The 22,028-nt window shown below is 46.7% G+C and overlaps 4 protein-coding genes across 4 annotated transcripts in view; 2 read left to right on the forward strand and 2 right to left on the reverse strand.

Annotated features, from left to right (window-relative positions):
- The window catches only part of LOC126579013 (sodium- and chloride-dependent glycine transporter 1-like), a 2,453-nt gene extending 1,230 nt beyond the window's left edge, over positions 1–1,223 (reverse strand). Inside the window, exons 1-4 of the mRNA XM_050242211.1 lie at positions 1,166–1,223; positions 857–1,088; positions 367–790; positions 1–297 (exon numbers count right to left, since the gene is read on the reverse strand). The exon at positions 1–297 is cut by the window's left edge and continues 442 nt beyond it. Coding sequence (XP_050098168.1) covers positions 1–297; positions 367–790; positions 857–1,088; positions 1,166–1,198 — 986 coding nt within the window. The 5' untranslated portion in view covers positions 1,199–1,223. The remainder of the gene's footprint in view (positions 298–366; positions 791–856; positions 1,089–1,165) is intronic.
- Positions 1,224–1,840: 617 nt separating this feature from the next.
- LOC126574325 (ankyrin repeat, SAM and basic leucine zipper domain-containing protein 1) lies at positions 1,841–3,455 on the forward strand. Its single transcript, XM_050234464.1, has 4 exons — positions 1,841–1,957; positions 2,035–2,490; positions 2,557–3,023; positions 3,090–3,455. The coding sequence occupies exons 1-4, from the start codon at positions 1,874–1,876 to the stop codon at positions 3,430–3,432; spliced, it is 1,350 nt and encodes a 449-aa protein (XP_050090421.1). The 5' UTR covers positions 1,841–1,873; the 3' UTR covers positions 3,433–3,455.
- Positions 3,448–4,797, reverse strand: LOC126574326 (exosome complex component RRP42). Its single transcript, XM_050234465.1, has 2 exons — positions 4,472–4,797; positions 3,448–4,400 (listed from the first exon to the last, which is right to left on the reverse strand). The coding sequence occupies exon 2, from the start codon at positions 4,376–4,378 to the stop codon at positions 3,479–3,481; it is 900 nt and encodes a 299-aa protein (XP_050090422.1). The 5' UTR covers positions 4,379–4,400; positions 4,472–4,797; the 3' UTR covers positions 3,448–3,478.
- Positions 4,798–5,726: 929 nt separating this feature from the next.
- LOC126575340 (uncharacterized) overlaps positions 5,727–22,028 on the forward strand; it is a 65,496-nt gene continuing 49,194 nt past the window's right edge. Inside the window, exon 1 of the mRNA XM_050235983.1 lies at positions 5,727–5,867. The gene's annotated coding sequence lies outside the window, so the exon portion shown is untranslated. The remainder of the gene's footprint in view (positions 5,868–22,028) is intronic.

Genomic DNA, 22,028 nt, shown 5'->3' on the forward strand with positions numbered 1-22,028 from the left:
AAGATCTGTACGGCCGCGTCTCCCCAGATCTGAGCAGTTTGCAGTTTCTCCCAATCGGGCCGCAGATAGTACATGATGCCATCGTACGCTCCGGGAAGGGTAAGGCCACGGATGAACAGCATCGTCAGGACGACGTACGGGAAGAGGGCAGTGAAGTAAACGACCTTACCAGAGCTCTTCACTCCTCGGCACAAGCAAAGAAATACAATGATCCAGGCGACCAGAAGACACAGAGCTAACCGTTGGTTGATCGTGCCCGTTATCTCAATGCCCGGTGATATCTGGAGGAAGTAGTTCCTGCGAACAAGTAAGATTAGACCCATATCCATTTGCTGCCGCCTAAACGATAAGCCGACCATGTCTTACTTGAAAAACTCTTCCGCAGGTGGTTTCCGAGGCAACCGCTGGGTCAGATTCAGCGTGGCTGCCTGATCACTGGAGAAACACTTGGTCTTGTAGTACACTCCCTTTCCGGCCTGGCAGTCATCTTCTTCTTCGTACGAAAAACACATCTCACTGGCCCACTCTTGCTGGCAGCCTCTCCAGGGCAGTGGCACCTCGAATGAGACGGTCATATAGTAGACCGTCCAAGCAATGATCACGTTGTAGTACAACATGACGGTGCCAGCTATAAGGATCATCGCATAACCGAGCCCCTCAAACAGTGGAGCGATCCGTTTGAAGAGAATCGCTGGACCTAACCCAGCGTACTGCGCCAACGAGAGCTCCATAAACATCAGCGGCAGTCCGGCAATAATCAGCATAACGGCGAAGGGAATCAAAAAGGCTCCTAGAGGATGGGCACGATAGTAGTTGCAGGAATGGTCTTGGGGATTCGATTTCGGATTCAACTTACCTCCACCATTGCTGTAGCAGAGATAAGGAAACCTCCAAACGTTTCCCAGGCCCACGGAGTATCCGAGCAGTGAAAGAAGGAAATCATACCGTCCCGTCCATGATCCTCGTTTGGTCAGCACTTCATCTTTCGTCGGTTCGCCGTAGGAATCGTACTCATCCAGACCGGCTAGCTCTCTGCGTCGCTCGACCCGTTTCAACCAACCATCGACAGTTAATTTTGTGTTGCAGTCCTTCGGGGATTAGGGAGAGACACAAGACACAAGTGAGTATTGGAATAATGAAACTTTTTTACAGGAAATTGTCTCACTTCAACACCAGCCTTGAGAGCACCGCTTGCCATCTTATCACTTACTGATCGATCCAACGATCAGTTCAGAAATAAAGCAACAGTACGTGCTAAAGGCCGTAGGTGGCACCATCTAGCTCGTAGGTGCTGCTACAATGTGCTGCAGCGAATTGGAATAGGTGGCAGAGGTATGAGAATTTTCGCATATTTACTCTCCGCTGAAGGTCGCAGTACCTTGGGGTTACGGTTGCCGTTACACCGATAGTGTCCGGTGATTTTAACGGTGAAGTAAGGAATTGTTTCTGTTTGGAAGATAGGACCTATACCTTCTTTAATTATCCTATTGTATCGAGAATGATGAGGAGGAGTAAATTTTCAAACCTTGTAGCTGCTTTCAGTAAAATTAAACATCTCGAGAGGAAAGTTGCTTCGAAAACTAATCAAATGTGTGGAAAAGACATTAAGGCAAAGGAAGTACTGCACTGATGCATTAATTTACTAGCATACTAGCAGTAAATTATCGCATTTCCTGTTCCAATTTAACCTTTTAACCGTCGTTTTATTTTTTTTTTTCAAATAATCCTTAGTAGCTCAATAAGGGTTATCATACTGCGAGTAGCTCAGTTGGCTCAGCTCAGCTGAAGCGCGGAATTGTTTACAAAACAGTTTTTTCGAGAACCGGCATTTTTTCCGAGAACCGGCATTTGCGTTCCTCAATTCTCCACCGAAATGTATCGCCCGGCAGGATACGACGACTCGGATGAGGATGATGAGTACGACGAGTTCGGATTCTATTCTGAGTGCCCGAGGCCGGTAAGTGTCCCTCGATTGTGCTGTGCTTTTTATTTCAATGCGGTTCTTTGGTTTTCTCCTTTCCCGCTGGTAACCAGACACCGGCAGTTCCACGTGCTCCTCCGGTCAATTATGAGCTGCTGCTGAATAATGCGGTATGTGATGGCAATTTGGAAGAGACGAAGCGGATCCTGGACCTCGATAGAAGCCTGCGCTCCGGTGGCTTGGTGGCCCAGGGATGGCCCATTATATTCAGCGCGTGCTACGAGGCACACCGAGATATCGTGGAGTATCTGCTGGTGGTGGAAAAGGTAGACGCTAATCAGATGATCGGCATGGAGACGGCACTGATGAAGGCCTGTGCTTCGCCGAAACCTACGGAGCTGGTGTATCCGGTCGTCCGGCTGTTGCTCGATTTCGGGGCCATCATCGAGGTGCTGGATCGATTCGGTTGTACGCCACTCATGTTTGCCTGCCAGCAGGGCCACCTGAAGGTGGTGAAGGAAATAGTTGGCGAATCTCCACTGATAACGGTGGACCGAGATGGGAATACGGTAGGTGAAGGGGAAGAAAAGCGAGGACCCGCTTCGAGTCAACTGTTTCTCATTCCCTTTTTGTAGGCTCTCTTTCTCGCCGTTATAAACAATCACTACGAGATCGTCAAAGGGTTGCTGCGTGCCGGTGCCCAGCCCAACATCGTGAACCGGGCCGGATTTACGCCGAGACAATGTGCCATTCTTGCGGGCCACACGGAGGTGGCTGAACTTTTCCCGGCAGAAGAGGAACCATACCTGGTGGCGGCCAAGTATCGTAATTACTCGAACTACAAAGATCTGATCGACAGCGGGCATCACTCGAACATCGATGGGCTTCTGTTTGGGATGAATAGTGAGGACATGCTGCACTTTTTCGCCAAAAAGGACGTAGATCTGTTCGACTTTCTCACCATGACCGACGATCGTTTGCGCGAAGTTGGCATCAAGTATCCGATTCAGCGTAAAAGGATTCTGCTCGGGCTGTACGATCTCCACCAGCATCCCTGGTCAAAGGGCAGTCTGAATGTCCAGCAAACAGCGTCTACTATTGAGTAGGTGTTCACTTTCCACCGCGGCAATTATCAGTTGTAATTATTTTTCTCTCTCTCCTTTAACAGTATGTACGACACACTAGAGATGCTGGCTAATATCCACAAGCAGATGATCGTCCTGCATAGTACACTGGTTTACACGAAAGAGCTCATCGAACGCAGCCAGAATCCGCAGGCTTTCGATGATGTTATGGAAGCTTCCAACTTGCAGCGGGTACTTAGAGCCTTGCAGAGTACAATGCGCGGGTTTCAGGCACAACTACTCGTGCACCATAAGCTGTCTGCTCCGAAGCCGATTCTCCATATAACGTCCGAACCGAAACTGCCAATCAAATCCAAGAAACCATTGAAAGTATGTGCCTTCTTAGGTCTGCTCGGTTGTGTGGTATATTTGAAGTTTAGAAAATAAAGATCTCCTTTGTTCGTTCCTTGCAATAAGACGCACGCTTGCTGCTTTATTTCAAAAAACCAAATATCTTCCGCTTGCCGTGGGCTGTGGAATTTCGCTTTTCATCTTCCTTCATCGCACTGGTCAGTGCACTGTTCAGTGATGAGGCTGCACTGGCGGCCAGATCGAAGCACTTCTGTAACGTGTCCATGTGAATCGAACCCTCGCCCGATGTACGCACTGTCGTGATGCTCTGTTTGCCTTCGGGACGACAAGAGACTCCCACCACGACACTGACCGCACTGCATTCTTCTTCCTCGGCCGACGGATCCACCACGCACTGTTCTCCGATCTTACAAACCGTCACCAGCAGCGGAACCGTGTCGACCTTCAGCCGCTCACAATCGTACGGATCATCGGTGAGGATCAGATCCATCGACCCACCGTCCAGCATGGCGGTGGAAACCCGCGGTACACGCGTGTTATAAAGGGCTCCCTTCACGGCGAGCGAAATGGCATCAAACAGATTGCCACCACATTCCAGCACCAGCACGTCCACGTACAGCTTCCAGCACTGGTGGTTCGCTAGGATGCACAGGGCGGACAGATCGAAACCACGCTGCGATTCGTACGCTTTCGCCAGCGTGTTCGATATCTCCTCAGCCAGCCGTTCCCCTCCGCGGCCTTCGAATTCGGGTGCCGCGTTCGCCGAGCAATCGATGAAGAAATCAATTTTACCCTCGTTCGGTCGATCCGGGTGCGGAGTGTCGATTTCCGCCTTCACCCCGACCAGAATGTCCGTGTTGGCAAGCCGGAGACGGGCGGATCCGGACGCGTGCACGACGATGTCCAGCTCCAGCTCCATCGGTCGATAGTCTCGATTCGAACGTCCATCGTTGCGGTAGTTTTTCTGTATTCCGTGCAGAATGTAAGTTTTCTCCGCTTCACTCAGTAAAATGTTTGCCATCGTTGTTGTTCAGCGAGGATGACTGGAAGGAGAAATCGATCGATCGTTAATGCAACAGTTCCTAATGCGGTTTCACGAACCTTTGTAACTTGCCGGTGCGGTTTCCTGGGTGTTGGACGCAGATTTCTGACCTCTCTGCAGTAGATTCTGTGTCGTTTGATTGATTCCCACGGCGTCGTAAAAGGATTTAGAGTCCTTGTTCTTCCGTTTCAGCCTCGTGGTTTTGTGAATCTTTCGCGCCGCGGTACTCCAACTGTTCTTCACACTTTTCTGGCCCACTTTTCACAAGGAACCGACGGTGGGAGTTGGGAAACGACTTGAGTGCACTCTTATCACCTTTATCTGGATCTGGAGCGTCCAAAACAGTTAAAAAATTACCATTTTAAGGGCGATTTTACAAAAACCGAGCTCCGAACGAAACGAGAAAATCAAAACAAACCCACGTAGCACAACATGTTTTGCGGACCTGCTCGAACCGCCGAATCGTTTGAATTTAGAGATTTAACGGTCAAAACGTGGTCTTGTAGGACACGTGCTCCTTTTGTTTCAAAGACAAATAAGTAAGTTTTTCTCACATCCAATCGGATGTTTTACACTTCAATCTAACAGTCTAATACAAGAAAAACTCTCCGAAGATAGCTCCAATAATTCAGATAATTATAGTCACCGAACCAAACAAATGGGAGCTGCCCGCCATTAAATCTTGCAGCAATTAACTTTTAACGCCTTTTATTTTAATAGAAACATCCAAATGAGTAGATCTGTAAATCGATTCCGGCTTCACCTTCTTCAGACAACCGGAACCATCAAAAAGGCAAAGAGCAGATGAACGCCTTCCTCGAAAATGGAAAAGTCCTTACACGATAGCAGTCCATCCCATCTACGCCGCTCCCTCAGTAAAACGATAACAAAGCAAATGAGCCAACCGGCCTTGGGGCCGGGTCCGAACAAGAGAAAAAGGACGCCGCAACACTAGACCCCGCACCGAACGAATCGAAACCAAAACTATACTCTTTCGCTGCCGTTCGTCTCGTCCGTGCGGGCGTGTTAATGGCGGACGCCGTTGCGGTTTTGCGTGCAAAACATATTCACTTCATATTGAACGACCTACCAGAATTGACACTTTGACTTGCGGGAAGCGAACACAGGGCAGTGGACACAGTTGCGTCCCTTTCGACGGAACGCATCTTACGCCGGAAGCCGAATTCCGTTCGGTCGTTGTCGTCGTCGTCATCTTCGTCGACGCATGCGAGGATGCGGGCAGTCTCCGCGGTGATCGGCGACGCTGTTGCTGCTCGCCATGAGTTCGCCGAGAAATCCAGCCCCGACTCGGTGGCAGTCGCGAACAGTTCGACCGAGCAGATGGTTGTCGAGGGTGAAGAGAAGGTGTTGCTGTTCCGTATCGCTTTGCGTTGACCGTGCCGTTTCCGATCCTGAGGCACGTAAACTCGGTCCGCCGAGTGGCTCTCGAGACGATTGTTGTTAAAAGGTGATTGTGCTCAGCGGAATCCAGAGCCATGCAGCTGTGCTCCTGGGCTCTTTATTCAGTTCGTTGGTGGATCTTCATAATTTTGCTTATCTCGCACGCAACCGTTATTGTTGTTGCGATCGAAAAAACACAAACAACAGCACCGTGTGTCCGAGTGTTTCCCGTTTTAAATGCCAGTCACTGCGAGTCATTGAGGAACCGGGACGGACTGGGCACGAAGGAAGCAAAGAGGATAGCTTCCCAAGCCGGCCGGCCAAGGGAGGCGATCGATGTGATGTCATTGTGAAAAAAAAGTGAGAATCTCACAATCACGATTCCCGCTAACCGAAAGTCAAAGCAAACGAGTCCAACGCGGATCGTCATCATCATCCAAGCAAGCTGCCGGTTTGTGCCGGTTGTTCGGAGCTGGAGATTAGAAACAGTATGGCCGCCCTCCATCACGCCCCTGCCCCCTTTTTGTGCCGCCCCATCCGTTGCCGATATCCTTATCCGAGGTGTTTCGCCTTTTTTTTATTACTTTATGTCACTGTGGCTCGTGGTGTTGTGGCTAGTGCTGTGTGGATGTGTGCGTGCGCGCAAGTGCAAGTTGGATTAGCAAAAGTCCTGGGAGTGACCTGGCTGGCTGGCATAGGGAAGGATAACAAAAGGAAAAAGTATTATCAACAGAACACAGAGGTGGCCACACTGGGTGTATGTGTCTGTGGACTGTCCAAAGTGTGTTACATTATGGCACTCGGCACGCTCCCTTGGTCCAGCTTCCGGTGGTAGACTAGAGAGCGTCCTGCCAGGCCCCAGCGCCAGGTTACATTTTATTTTATTTTTTGCTCTTCTCAAACCGCGATACCGACCGATCGTGGGAATGTGTACCGTGTATGTGTGCCGTGTATGTGGTATCGATTTTCGTCGGGGCGAAAATTGAAATCTCCCACACACGGAAGGGGGGCGGCGGAAGTGTGGCCGTGTGTCGTGTGACAAAAAAGCGAGCCAGCCAGCCGGGCTGCTCTCTCCGGTGGCGTGTGTATTTGTGCCCGCGTTTGTGTGTGCTCCATGGTGTCGTCAACGTTGGTGTGCTGCTGGGCAAAAGTTAGAGTAGGCCATGGGGTTCCATTTACAGCTCGTTCCGTTGCCTGTACGGACCTGCTGCCGAGCCAATCATTCCCTGCATCCGGATCACAACGGACCAAGGATGCGCTGGAAGTTGGGCTGCGCTGGGCTGGGCTGGTCTGGGTGATTAGCTGAATCCGTTTTTCGGTGATTGAGGCCACCCTCTACCACCACCACTACCACCCGCTGGCACGCGCTGCCGAGGCGAGATAAATTGAATCGATTGCGTCGAAAAATTGGATGAAAATTTAGACGCAGAGCGGGTGAGAAAGACTGTTGAGGTTCTGTACTGTCGCCCGCTCACAAGCCACAGCTACAGTGATGCTGCGGAGAGTGCTTTGGTCGATCGCAGGGTGGATCGATCGAACGAGCAACGTGAGCGATTACCACTAGAGCCTCGGAACCAGAGGTGAGAGGCGGTCTGGGAGGCGTCTAATGAGACGGAACGATTCGGCAATTTTACAGAGCGACGCCGGTTGGCCACCGTGATGCTGGTAGCCACGCTCCAACCCCACCAGCCAGCGAGCTGGTTGGTTTATAGTCTTCTTACTCACCGCTTTGCTGGGTTTTGTTTGACTTTCGGCCAGTTTGTAATGAAAATGGAGTTTGCTAACGCTCCGCTTGATGGTGGTCCGCTGGTTTGCTGTGGTTATTTCGTGAAAAACGAACTTTTCGAGAGCTCCCGATTGGCACGCCGGGAAAAAGGTGCGGTCGAATCCGGTAGACCAGGTTCGCTGTTTTAGAATCACACGAACAACAACAACAACAGTGGAAGGTATCAAGAAGCCTCACCAGCCAGAAAACCAAATAGCGAATCAAGCGAAGCGAAGGGAAAACTGTTTAATTGCTTGCGAATACTTTTACTCTCGGTAGATTTGCGCTCGCATAAAGTGTGTGCTTTTGGGTTTAGTTTTTTTTTGGTAATCGTTTTATGCTTTATGTTTACGGTCAGAATAAATAATTTGATTCATAAATTATATCCTCCAAGCAATGACATTGCTTTCGACATTCCTTTTTTATTGTTTTTATCGCTCTAAACCCTAAAGCTGTTCGCTGGTGTTGAGGGAATGTACACTGCTGACCATTTGAGTTGGTAACAGGAGTTTGGAGCTGTATTATTAGGTTTTTTTTAGATTTTGTTTGTCACTGATAGCAGAAGATATCACATCACCTGTTTATCAAAGCTGCCAAACCCTAGGAATTTTCTATGTTTAATTATTTTCCATTAACAATATCTTGTCTATAAAATATGTAAAACTGTTCTTTATCTATTTATTACTTTATCTACTAATTAATTTGTAGAAAAGAAACGCTAGAAAAAGTTGTGTAAAAGTTGTTTACAAGATTGACTTGAACAAAATACAATTTACAATATATTTCACTTAAAGCATAATCACCATATACCTAGACTGTCTTTCAAATATATTTTTTTCCACATAAAACAGAAAGCCGTATTCTATGCTAGATTTACACTCGAAAGCACTCATGGTGTTTATCATTTTGAATAAGGTACCTGCACCAGACCATGAAAAACATGCTCCCAAATCATGATGCTTCCATCTCGATGATTGACTTTTTCTTCGGAAAGCGAGCATGAAATTCTTTGAAAGGAAAACATGAGCCGTTGAGAGGATGAACCATACCAATTTATTTTGGTTCCGTCGTTCCACAAAATGTTTTGCCTGTCACATCCGCGATATTTAGCAGTAAAGCGATTGTTCATCTACAATTTTGCGTAGCGGTACTTTTCGGGCGCATCTTCCTGGTAGATTAAACCCCTTTTGGGCATTTCATTTTATAGATTTTCAAGTTAATTTGTAATAGCACGGATCAAACGAACAAATGGAACAAGTTTCTCACCAAGAGATGTGCGATCATTCGCATTCGCTTTAGCTTTTTTCTGTTAATCCACGCTCTTCCTGTAATTGATTCCATGATTAAAGGAATAAAATGCTGTGGATTAAAGGAATTCATTGTTGAGAATTTAGGAAGAGTAGATTAATAGTAGAGAATATTGCTCCTATATTTTCCCATTCTGGAGTAGTGAAGCAATTTAATTTTTAAATATTCTTCAGATAATTGTTGTTGGTAAAATTGTTACAGTTTGTTTTTTTTTACCATAGAAATACTATGGGCATCGGAAAAAGTACCTTTTTGCAGACGCAAGTTCATAAATTTGATGCCATGGATGAAATTTTTTAAAAAAACTTCCCCAAAATAGAACTAAATATTCAAAAGAAGTTGTACATAGTTTAATATGCCATTGCCACTTGTCACAAAAAATTGAAAAAATGAGATTTTTTACCGAAGCCCCCCTTAAGGGGGGACTTATTTTCGGGCCAAAAAAGGCCCTTTTTTGACGACTTTTTGTGACGTAACCATTCAATTTTATTTATGCAAATAAATGGCATATTAATCTACATCTTTTGAAGAACATTTGATATAGTTTTGAGCAACTTTCATGTGCAAACTATTCCATGGCATCAAATTTAGGCAGTCGTGTCTTCGAAAAGATACTTTTTTCTGGTGCCCATCGTAGCTGCGTGACGGGTCATCAGAAAAATACAAATTGATATTCGTTAGAAAGATTATAAATTTATCTAGGTAGCCCCGGAAAGTTTTTGATGATATTTCAATTTTTCGATTTTTGGCAGATTTTTAAAGTTGAAAAAGTGATGCTTTTTGCGATTCTGCCATAAAAAACGAACTTTACAGATTTGTTTTAAAAAAAGTATCAACAATTTTAATTATATCTCGACGGGGCTACCTGGCAAAGAGTGTACAAATTATGTGTAAAAAATTCCAAAACGATCAACCCAGTAGTTTTTACGGTACGATGGGCACCGAGTTTGAAAACGTTGGTTTAGGGAAACGCTCTTCAAAGTAGCGGGCTACATGGAGCCTTTTATGAAACGCGGATTTTCAAAAATCTGTATCTTTGTCAGTTTTTCTTCAATTGATCCAAAACTTTTACACAATACTCTTGAAAGGATCAGCTTTCAGGGAAAAATGTTAAAAACATGTGTCACAAATAAAAATTAAATACCGAAGTCCCCCCTTAAAGCAGTATATTAAAATAAGCTATAAGAATGTTTCTTACACAGTTGTTTAAATGCAGTCCCAACAAGATAAAGTTGACATGCGTACCTACGTTACTGACGAGCAGTGTAAGTGCTTAGCTCCTGATTTGAGGACGAGCGCAGGCACCTCATTTTGATCATTTTTGTGACGTAAGCATTCCAGCTAACAAGGCAATCCGGGTCCAATTTAAATGTATTCTATTAATCATTACCTTCATTGCACACCGGCACTCGTGGACCGTGTGCTTAGTATTCGATACCGCGGATTAGTGCACGCTGACGCTGACAGCTGACGAGCGGCGCACGAGCTCGTCTGCTACTGCTACTGCCGTGTATTACGTGAGTCCAGCCCGCACTCCCACCGTGAGAGGATGGAGGGGATTATTTAAGGGAGGATTGCGATGATACACCTAACGCCGCGTAGTAGCGGTTTAATATGCAATCAGCAAATTGGCGTACTTAATTGGTGTTTTACGGATTGCAAATCGGGATCAGGGTGTCCGCCATTCGTGGCTGTGTTTTTTTCCCCGTAACGGGGAATGCCTACAGAGAAAGAGAGAGAGAGAGTGAAGCGCGCCACCGGATTTAGAGGATTCTCGGGGATCGAGCAAATCGGGGCATTTAGAATTGCATTTTGGCGTTTAGTAGAACCGCTAATACTTTATCGAGGTCTCAGAAAAGGTCCATGTTGTACCGTTTACCAATATGTTTGCTGGTACGTGGTATGGTACCTTCTCCACGTCTCATTTCAATAAACTGAAAAGATAATCCAAGGCGGCGAGGCGAGTCGAAGAGCGTGTGGGCTTAGCGTCTCCGCTCGCGAACGCTCGAAAGTGAAAGAAAGCTTGGGCTTCTCAACTCCAAACAAAAATATGCAAGCAAAAAAAAATGTGGAGGAAGAAAAAGGAAACCAACGGAATCCTTTTCCCCATCACCCCAAACCATCCCATATTGTGTGCCATTTTTCTTGCGAGGTAAAAGAAACCCCTCATAACACGTGTGCCCTTACCACCATCCCCTTCAACATTCAGAGAGCCATTCAAAAGACATCAACGTGAATCGGAGCATTTATCTTCATTACGAACGCCCTCGCGCTCATGGTCGCCGTCTGTCTCACCGCACGGACCATCCTCAGGTCCTGCAAGGCAAGGTAATCTGCAGCTTTTCGGGGAGAGAGAGAGAGAGAGAGAGGTGCGCGCTTACTATAGCGCAAGGATAGATTTATTGTCCTTCGACATTACCTCATCGTCCTTTTTTGGGGTTAAAAGCATTCGATTAGTGCCGCTTGGCTCCGGTAGAAGTAGCAGCAGCGGAATCTATTGGCATTCGGCATGCCACGAGAACTCTAAAAGTTGTTTGGAGCGAAGGTATGCGGTGAGCCAGAGTATGTCTCAAAGAATTCACCGGCCCAGAGTCTGATTTACAGAGCTCATCATGTAATCAATATCATCACCTGGCACTGCACACAATGTGCGCCACGCCAGGACCAGTAGCGCGACCTCAACGCGACACAGAAGACCGGGCACGGTAAAAAAAAACCTTACAACACAGCAGGGGCCCCCCAGCGTTGATTGCCTTATCGAGCTTCCCGAGGCTCAAACAAAAACCACCACGAATGTGTCTGTGGTCTCGGATTCACCCGGACCCGGACCCGGACCCGAGACAAAGGGCAATGTGTCGAGGAGACGATCGACTTGTCCTTCGCCTTCTAATCCCTTCTTCTTCTTCTCCTTCTTTTCCGGTAGCGCACGTTCGGCGGTAGCCATCAATCTTCCATTTTGATGCTTTTATGCTCTCCTAAATTTTTATTCAAATGGAAACCAATCATCATCAAACACGGTTTTACGAGCGGTCTCCAGCCTTTTTCCAAGCCCCTCAGAAGCGGCCGCTGTCAGTCTTGGGGTCACTGGCAGACGTGTGAATTTGAGTTTTTGTTTCCCCTCAAACAAATGATGCGTAGCAAGGCGGGTGATGAGTGAAAGATCAACAGGATCAGGCGCAAGGGGGGGCATCAGAAGAAACAGGAGAAGAAGAAGGAGGAGCCCATTTTCTTGTAGAGAGTACTGGAATCTTGGAATCGGAAAATTTTGGGATCAAACCTCGTAAATTGCGAATGAAGATGAGCTACGGAGGTGTCATTGCTGTGCAGTGCGGTTGGTCTTCGCATTCTGCAAAGGGCGCATAATTAGCCCTCGTCCCCCGCCCCCCCGGCGCTGGACATTGTCGTCCCGTCCAACACGTCCAGTCCATGCGAGCGAATGTAAGGGACCGGATTCAGATTTATCGGTCCGGGCGTCTCCTTTTGTTGATCGTCTTCACCCCCTCCTTTAAATCATGTCATGTGTCTGTCGATACCATATCGTCCTTTTATGACTCCGTAAGACGCTCTTCCTTTGCGTGAAGCCATGAAGCGGTTAAAGAAGGTCCGGAAGGTCGCACAGACGATTTCGAGGTGCGGCAGAGCGACACGCGCTGTGTCAGGGAGTGTCTGCGTCAAGTCAACCCCCTTACACACGGTCCTCACGCGGGGCCTCTCTCCGGGGCCTTTCGGAACTATTGCAAATCGCAAATGTGTCTGCCGCGAGGCCTTCTCGGGGTCTCGGGGGTCAAAAAAGAAGAAGTAGAAGAAGAAGGGCACTTGACAAGGATCGTAAATCTGCGTGCTTCGGCACTTCTCGGGGGGGGGTTGATGAGGGGCGGAGGATGAAGATGGAGAGCGTGACACGTGCTGTACGTTGATAGCGGACGAATCGATCGACCGACCGACCGGTCGCTCTGTCCATGAGCTTCACGACAGAATAAACCATAGGAGGCTCTGGGATGTCTGCAACAAAAAAAAGCGGTATTCCATTATCCTTGGCCCGGTTGCCAGCGAGTGGAGTAGCCAACTCCCTTCTCTTGTCTAGTGTCTCGTCTAGCATGCCATGGAGAGCGAACCAACCGGAATGGATTAATCGATTACACAGCACAACCCTCGTAAAACCGCCCCTCGGGGGCCATAAACGTAAACCACAAAAACAAAACAAAAAACCAACTAACGAAAAAAAAAAGGAAAGAAACGTTAACCTAACCTCACTCTTTGGCTCTTGTGCTCGTGTTAGCAGGGGCCTCACAAAATGGTTGAACCAACAGTGTAAGCCAACTGTTCCGCGAGTGTACGGATCGTATAGGAAGTAGAAATCATAAATGAGCAACATAAAACCAACGAAAGGGGGGCCGGGGAAAAAAAGCATAAAATTAGGAATGCGTGGAACGCAGGCACGCGATCCGATTGGCGATTTCGGCGAAGATAACATGTTGCCAGTGCAGAAGTGAAGGGGGGGGGGGCGCTAAAACCAAGAGATAGTGGCCCTCCAACCCTCCCGCGGGCCGATCGGCGTAATAACCTTTCAATTGGACATGATTTATAAGCAATTACCGATCGTGCCCGATCCGAAACCAGAAACCCGCGCTGGTGTGCTGGTGGAGGATAACGCGGGCGCAAAAAAAAAACTAGCGCTGCCTGGCCTGCGGATTATCGTTGCTGGCCAAAGTGCCAACCAGCAGGCAGCAAATGGTGGCGACCATGTGTGGCCATGATTGATTTGTTGAGCATCCTTAAATGGGCGCTCCTCTTTTTCTCTCTCTCTCTCTCTCTCTCCACACTGTGACCCTGCGTTGACCGTGGCCGAGGAGTGTTATCCGGTGTAACGAGGCGTACGCTCGAGCATATAAATGTAAACATCGTGTGAAAGTCAGTTTCACGCGTCGACTCCGGTGACAGTCCGGGGGCAGTCAGCCATTAAAACCCTCGGGGGGGTCCGTGAGCTTTTGGGAACGTGTCCATCCCGCTGGCTGGCTGGCTGACTGACTTACTCGCCATCACCACCACCACCACCACCACCACCACCACGGCCGAGGATACTACGCAAACATACGCGAGCACGTCACTCACTTGGAGCGCCTTGTTTAGCTCGCTGGTTTTGCTGGAAGGAGTGTTTATGTTGGCGACATGATTTGACCGTTTGACGCGAAGGACCAAGTGGGAAAAGTGGACATTTGAAGGATGTGGTCGACCCAGGGCGATGGGGGGTTTTTACGAGTGCCGAAATGTGACAACCAGGTATCGCCGTCCGTCGTCGTCGTGCTCGTTTGGTGAATTATGCAGCGACAGTGGTACCGGACCGGACCCTTGATACCCTTGTATTGACAAACGGGCGGCACATAGGGACCCCTTGTACAAGATGGATGGGATTTGCCGCCCGTCTTTAAGAGGGGATGCCGTCGGGTTATCGTCGAGATGTTTATGTGCGTACTTTAGATTATGAGCTGAGCGGGCGTTGGGGGCTCGATTATGCATTTGTGACGTGCTTACTTAAGGTGTTGCGGCGGCGGCGGCGGCGGCGGCGACGAGGGCGTACGGAGTGGTTTAACAAATCGTTAATTTGCCGACCACGTCGTGCCACTCCATTTCGCGTGGATTGGGGATTGTCGCCGCCGTCGCCAATAAAAAAAGAAACCCGAATCCGGCTTTCTGTTTATTGCTTCAGAACATACTTGATACGTGGGACACGCGCGCGGCGCGATGGTGAATGATGATGATGTCACGAGTGCCCCCCTCACGGGTGCTAATTTCGTGCCATATGCTTAGAAAGAGCGAGGTTAAACTTGCAAAACCTTCGACAGATTACGCTGACCGTGTCGTAAAGTGAAGCAGTCAGGGTCACTTAATAAGGTAACGATAACAGTTGATATTGCGCTATAAATGATCGCATTTCAATTATCTTTTCACATAAAGGTACACAGGGGTTTCAGGTTGTGGGGATTTTTTTTTTTTCGTTTGTCAAACGGTAATATCACGGGACTCGTTACGGAATAAACTGTACCCAGTTTATGGGATACTTTGCTAGAACAAGGTAGAACACGAGTAAAAGAACTGAATGAACTCGAACGTAGTAGGGGATCGGGAGACACTTTGTCTCGAGATGGCGAGCCAACGACAAGACGTTGTCACGAATTATCAGTAATGAAATCTTTAGGTAGCGGATGGCAACAGTCGCCTACTCGACCAAAAAGGATGAAATGGTTCTGTTGTGCAATCTTGTTAGCAAAAAACTAGACTTTGATTCGACTACAGGATCGCATGAGAGATCTTTGTTTTGCTACAAAATTTGGTTTCATGCGTGGGTTCATGATATTCAACATGGATTGAAGATGGGTTTTGATTGGATTTTTTTTAGCAAATCAGACTGGTGAGGGTTTGTTGGGTTATATACAGACATTTCTAAACAACAAATCGTTGAACGTATTCAAGCCATCGCCATTGAAATTAATAGGTTATTTGTAAAGTTTGAAGATGGGAAAATTTGAACTGGATTCAAATTACGGCTTAAAAACTATTTCTCGATTATTTATGGATTTTTTCATTTATTCGTGTAGTATTTATTTTTCATTCGTTCGAGTAGCTTGATTGTAAGAACGCAATAGCATTTGCATAGGACAGGAAATTAAATGCGCATATTTCGCAATCTTATTTCGATAAACAGAGAGTGTTGTCTACTTTTCCATATTAAGTAGAGAGTCGCGATTACTTCTTCCAATTCTACGGCCTTTGCCAGGACTCTTTATGCGTCTTCGATACACAGGAAGAATTATGATTCCAGAAATCGATCGAGAAATCAATCGAGAATCAAACGAGAATTATGAGAATTATGAGAATCTAATGAGAACTGCAAACTTGTCCGTTTGCTTCATCGGGTAATCGCTAACTGTCGCTCTACCGTCGAACCTTTACACATTCCCGTTAATCGTTCCCTCTCTTCATCTTCTCTCTCTGGTTTTCGCAATCTTTCCTTTATCTCGTCCCGTTTTATCTCATTTTTCTCTCACTCCTTGCCTTTACTCACACTCCTGTGTCTTCTGCTGTAATTTCGGCAAAAAGGAGAATCACAATTCTACGTTCTGATATGGTGTTCTGATTGTGATTAGCCATCAGCAGAAAAGCCTTTCAGCGAATCTTAAAATAAAATCTTCAATAAAATAGAGTGATTCACCCACTAGATCACTTATTAGTAGTTAGTAGTAGGACTTTCTGTACTTACGAAATGAAGAACGAGGATAAAATAGGATGAGATGGATGGTATGCTATGCTGTCACTATGCAAATTCCCCCAGTAAATGGCACGATGAAAATGGTATCACCACATTTTCCATGACTCTCTCCTTCATCAAATCCCTGAACACCAGAACTAATGAAGGACACTAAGCACACGTGAAATGATATGCATGAAAATGGAGTTGAGCTATAAAACAGAAAAATCGAAACACCACTTCTACAATTAGCATAAATTTGCTAACGGAGACATGATTTTCCATGATGGTCCTGCACGGATTGTTTCGTGTTCAAGCTTAAGAAAGTTTAAAACGTTACTTGTATAAATAATCGACAGTTTTATCGAACAAAAAGATTTCTTGTGCATGCACAAAAAAGAACACTCTATGGTTCCCATCTTCTACCTGCTGGTAAATCAGGATAGACTCTGCTGGACCTAGCTTCATTCTCCAGGCCAGGATGAATACTGTAATGAGATTAATAGCAGCACTGCTGCACGTCAAGGACTACAGCCATTTCTTCAAAAGAAGTGATTTTCAAACAAGAAGCAAGCGAGCTACTAAGAACTCAGTTTCTCTTAGAACATCTCGCCAATATTTGCAGTCTCTGACACTGGTTCTACCTACGGTGAATCATACTCCAGCTCCATTACATCTTTTGCGCACCGGATCGTTGATTACTTCCAATTTAATGTTGCCCTTTTTCACCCTCGGTGCACCTCACGTGCTGATGCCTGATGCTGACACAAGCCCCAATCAGCCACGGATCGGATTGAGACACCGCTTGAGCGACTGATTCGAACCCGCCTCGATTGCAGTGCAAATCGGCGCTGCTAAGCTCGAGCTCGCTCGTTCGAGAATTTCTTTGGCTGCTAGATTATGGCTTTCCGACGGCGATACCGTCGAAGGAACGAAGGAACGCGCCAGCCAGTCACAGCGAGTAAGTGTTTTTCGGCAACATTCTACAAAACATTCACTACCGCCATTCTAATTAACTCACACATCAAACGAATGTGCCCTCTTGCTCTTGGCCGCGCCAGCATTTTGCGCTCTTGTTTGGTCGAATGCCGAAGTCAATTGGCGTAATTCCGTCGAAATCGAGCATGAACTAGAGAGTGGGGGAGAAAAAGCAAAAAAGATGATAAAGAAGCGAAAAACCGATTTGAGAGCCGCAAGAAGCAACAAATTGAGCGATCCTACGCCCACAGCCTGCTGCGGAATCGAGCTGCCGCAGCCCGGCACTTCTGACGAGACTTCTGACGACTTCTTTGCTGGCATTCAGCGATGGAGGAGGCCAGAGGAGCAGCGTAATTTCGTGGTTCACCACGGGAACCTGGGGTGAGCCGTGTGTCTCTCTTGGTGTGTGCGAGCGGGCGCGAGCGCGCTTGGACGATTTAAATTTTCGCTCATTCCGAATGTACAGCAAATTGTCGAATTAGAGTGAGCTAATGGATGCAGCAGCGCGTCGTCGTCGTCGTCGTCCACGTCGACGAGAAGTCGACGCTTAATTGGGTCGTTAGTCGAATCGGTGTACGACCGGGGCATTAGGCAGCGTCTCGAGAGGCGAGAGGCATCACAACAAAATGACAAAGAGAAAAAAAAAACGCGAAATAAGACCAACCGTTAAGTGGCCGAGGGCAGATTCCGGGGAAAAATTAGCATGAAAGCATGTGTTGGGTTGTTGCACACGCCTATGCCGCGCGGACACGATACGTTCGCCTGTTGTCGCGCTGTCACCGCGTCACTTCGATGGACGGATGGAGCTTGTTGTTGTTGTTGTTGTTGATGTTTGGTGCTGTTTCGCTTGAAATGACTCAAATGGCAGTAGCTTAATTGGAATGACTCGCTCTCCCATTCCCATTCTGTCCCTCTCTCTCTCTCTGCCACTCTGACTCTTTGTGTTGCGCCGGAATCGCAAGTAAATAATACAATTTCGACAATAAATTTAAAGCTGAAGTAGCAGCGCGGCTCCACCAACCTTACCCTTAGGTCAGCAAGCGCCCACCCACCACGGTCTTATGAAAACAATTTTAATGACAAACCGAGCATCTAATTTTCGGTTTTATGCCGGTTTCTCAGGGAAGGCTGGCTGCTGTTGCCCTCGAGCGCTTTTCTGGCGCCGTTAAAAAAGGGAAAACGAGTGATTCAGCAATGCTTGCCGGGGCCAGCACGCCCCCGTATGAGCGTAGCACGGAGCCACCCCCTTTTTGGACCTTTAATCTCAGCATTTGTTGCTGCAGCTCATGCTGAAGACCACCACTAGGTCCTGTCCTGTCGGTCCATCATCCATCACCTTAGTGCTCTCTGCTCGCTTTCTCAACATCACGCTCTCTCGCGCTCTCTCTCTCTCTCTCTCTCTTTGTAAGGGTGGCGAGGGGGCTGATGAAAAATTATACAAAACCCATGGCCCCGGTCCTAACAGGGTTTAGTTCAATTAAGATCAAATTAATTAAGGCGGGAGCTTCATTCGCTCGCTGAACCATTTTTTCGCACTGGCAACCCCCTCACCCCCCATAACTCAACCCTCAACCTAGCTTCTGGTGCTGGGGAACCGGACCATAAAGCACTTTGCACTTGGCGTTTGCCGGCCAGCCAGCCAGCCAGCCAGCCCGGGGGTAGAAGGGAAGAGGGTGAGATTTTATGGCCGTAAAGGAAAGGAAAGCGAAATGAATGAAAAGCGAGGCATAGAGGGCGCTCTCGTGTGCTTCCTGTCACCCCTTTCCCTCCCTTCCCCCACCGGTTTATCACGTTGATGCGTTGGAGCGAGTGAAACGAAACCCCCTTAACAGAAGATCTGCACTTCGGCCTCGGCCTTGGTTGCGGCACTCAGTCTGCCTGCCTGCCCGGTGCCTTGGTGCGCACCAGCTGCTCCGTCCATCCGAGCGGCAACAGCAATAGCAGCAGTGTATTCCCTCCCCCCGAGTGGTGGTGGTCTGACCTCATGCAAACAGGACCGAGAGGAACAGCAAGAACAAGGAATGGAGCGTATGATCGCGCATAAATCTTATTCGAAACATCGACCAACACACACGCGCGCGCACACGCCCTCGATGCTGGCCGGTGTTACCCCGTTATGCTTCATTCGTGAGCAGCCACCGTGGGGGGGGGGGGGGGGGCTAGATTGCATCGCTCGTCATTTGCATGTGTTCCGTCCCGAATCCGTTAAGTGCTATTGTATACCCGGTCCTCGGGGCCAGGGCCAAGCGTGCTGGCAACAGAGAAATAAAATCCCTTAAGCGCGCTCGTAGACTCGGTGAGCAGATAAAGTAGATTGGGGTGTGTTGCGGTGATGGTGCGGTGGTAAGTAGATTTTGGGTGTTTTTTTTTATGACGAGCGCAACGAGCACGAGCTTCGTGCAGATGAGTGAGGTTGGTGTGTGTTTTTTTTGTTTTGGGGAGCTTTTGACAAGCGAGACGGAGTGACGGAAGGGAAGGAATGAGTTAATGAATCGGTTCGAGGGTGTTGATGATGGTGAGTTTGACTGGGTTGATCAGAATGTTCTAGAATATGCAACAATTGGACTATACTGGTACTATGCTTATGCAGAGTGTATATTTTGTTGTGCTGCTAGCGGGGAATAGTGGATCGAACGCCATTAGTAGCAACATTACTGCTGCTGTCTGGAATCGGTGCTTTACGTTGGGATTAAAAGCGTTTCCCAGAATGTGTTTAACAACAATAACAGAATATGGAGTTTCTTAACGTGAAAATTAGTAGAATTCTGTTCAAATGTGTTATAGTTGCATGAGCTTTTTGCGGAAAAACTCTCATTATTTGGACAGGCTCAATGAGGTGGTTTAGTTAAAATAGTAAATGGAAACATTTCTGTCCAATTTAGAGCATGATTTGTAGTCCAGAATAAAAAATAACTTTATTAGCGACGAAGAGACCCAGAATTCAACGTTTTCATCAGAAAAGTTGCTAGCAAAATTTGTGAATCGCCAAAAATAGGACAGATAGAGCAGGATTTCGCAGTGTTTAAAAACTACTAACGGCAACTTTTCGAAAGAAATTGACATGTTTCATGAGCAGCATTGTTTTCAGAATTCTGTTAATATCGAGGAACCGTTAAATACACTATTTTGTTGTGCAAATTGATCTGGTTGAGTTTATTAACATAAATTGTCTCGTGGCTAAAGGCTGTTTCGCAAAACACGAAATCATTCTGGATTGTATAAGACATACAGAACGGTTTGGTAGAAGCCGGAAGCATAATTTAATTTCATGTTTCATTTAGCGAACATATTAACTACAAACATATGAAAACAAATCAAACGTGATGATTGACAAACAGTCGGTTTTCAGGCGCCATATTTGTGCATAGCATTAAATACAGTATGATGATGTGTACACATCATACCGATTCCATGTAATTCAGCAGACATGAAGTCAGCATCGACGTAAATAGAATCATCATGTCATTACTTCCTCGAATTACTCGCCCGAATAGGTCGGGCAAAGGTCAGGTATATGAGTTCAGTGCCGCATGAGTAGCTTCGAATCGAATTGCTACATCGCACACTCCCGCCCGTTTCACGTTTTCCACGATAATGGTGCACGCAATCGAAGGCTAACATTCTTTCGTACAAAATGGGAAAAATCACCTAGAATAAATAAATGAGAGGAAGTATGTTTGAATCTTTAATTAAAATTCCCGGTTCATGAAAATAGGTAACACAATCAATTATGAACAAAATATTTACCAACGTTTTTCGATAAATGTTCATGCATTTTTCATACGACGAAACTTTCGAAAACCTAGCTTCGGGAAATGTTTGTTTCGTGTGCTTTGCTTGGTACGAAGGAACGAGGTTCTCTTGAGGTTCACAAAACAAACGGAGCAACCAACGCATGAAGTTTGCACCAAGAGCGAAAAGTTGTTTTGATTGATTTGCTTCGGTCTCTATAAACAATAAGTAAGCAAGATATCTACCATCGTACCGTTGAGACACGATGATAGTGTAGCAAAAATTGTGTACTTTGTGCCAAAAAAACCATCCTTAACATATCTGAAAAGCAGTGAGTAAACAACGTTTAATTTGATAACTTTTAGTTCCTACTCCAGCAATTGATAGCATGGCAGTATTTTTCTATACAAGTTCCTTGATATCCAAGTCTTGAAAAATGGTTGTTTATTCTCGTAGGTATTCACAAAATAACTGTTCCATATTTCAGCACACTATTGCATATTTTAAAGCACGAAATAACTATTCCACTGTACTCACATGATCTAGGCCGTGTTAATTATTCGACGAATCTAAAGAAATAGTTACTAATGGATGGAATGCTTTAAAAACTATTCCGAAATATTTATTCGAAACCATTTTAAAACTACTCTGCAATGAATCAGAGACACAAACCATGTTTGGGCACACTACACCGCAGTTTATTGCACTTGTCATAGCTATTGTCTAGAAACAACCACCAGGCACACTGTAACTGTGCAATCACACTTATCTCTCCCCGAGTCCGAGGCCAAACAAACGATGGGCCAACGACAAGGCGTGGAAGTCTTGGGGTTTTCATAAAAATCATAAACTGCCCCTCTGATCCTTGATACGACAGCTGGTATAGATCTAATCGCGACGCCCCAAACCTCGTCGCATTACCAACATCAAACAAAGCACAACCGACCGACCATAAAAAGGCAGTTGCAGTTCTCGCTTGGCGGCCAGAGAGGGTTACTGTGGCCGATATGCCAGTACAGCAACGGCATACTTGCTATTTATCCTTTCAACCGTCGTCGTTCTACCTCTTCTAACAATTTCTTCCGCCATTGTTGTTGCTAACAAGTTGTGTTGCGTTAGCAGATAAGCAGGAAAGTAATCTATTTGTTCTGTTGTCGTCGTCGTCGTCGTCGAGAAGAGCGTCAAAAGGTGTGGCTGCG

The sequence above is a fragment of the Anopheles aquasalis genome, chromosome 3 (assembly GCF_943734665.1).
Source record: "Anopheles aquasalis chromosome 3, idAnoAquaMG_Q_19, whole genome shotgun sequence".
Classification (NCBI taxonomy): domain Eukaryota; kingdom Metazoa; phylum Arthropoda; class Insecta; order Diptera; family Culicidae; genus Anopheles; species Anopheles aquasalis.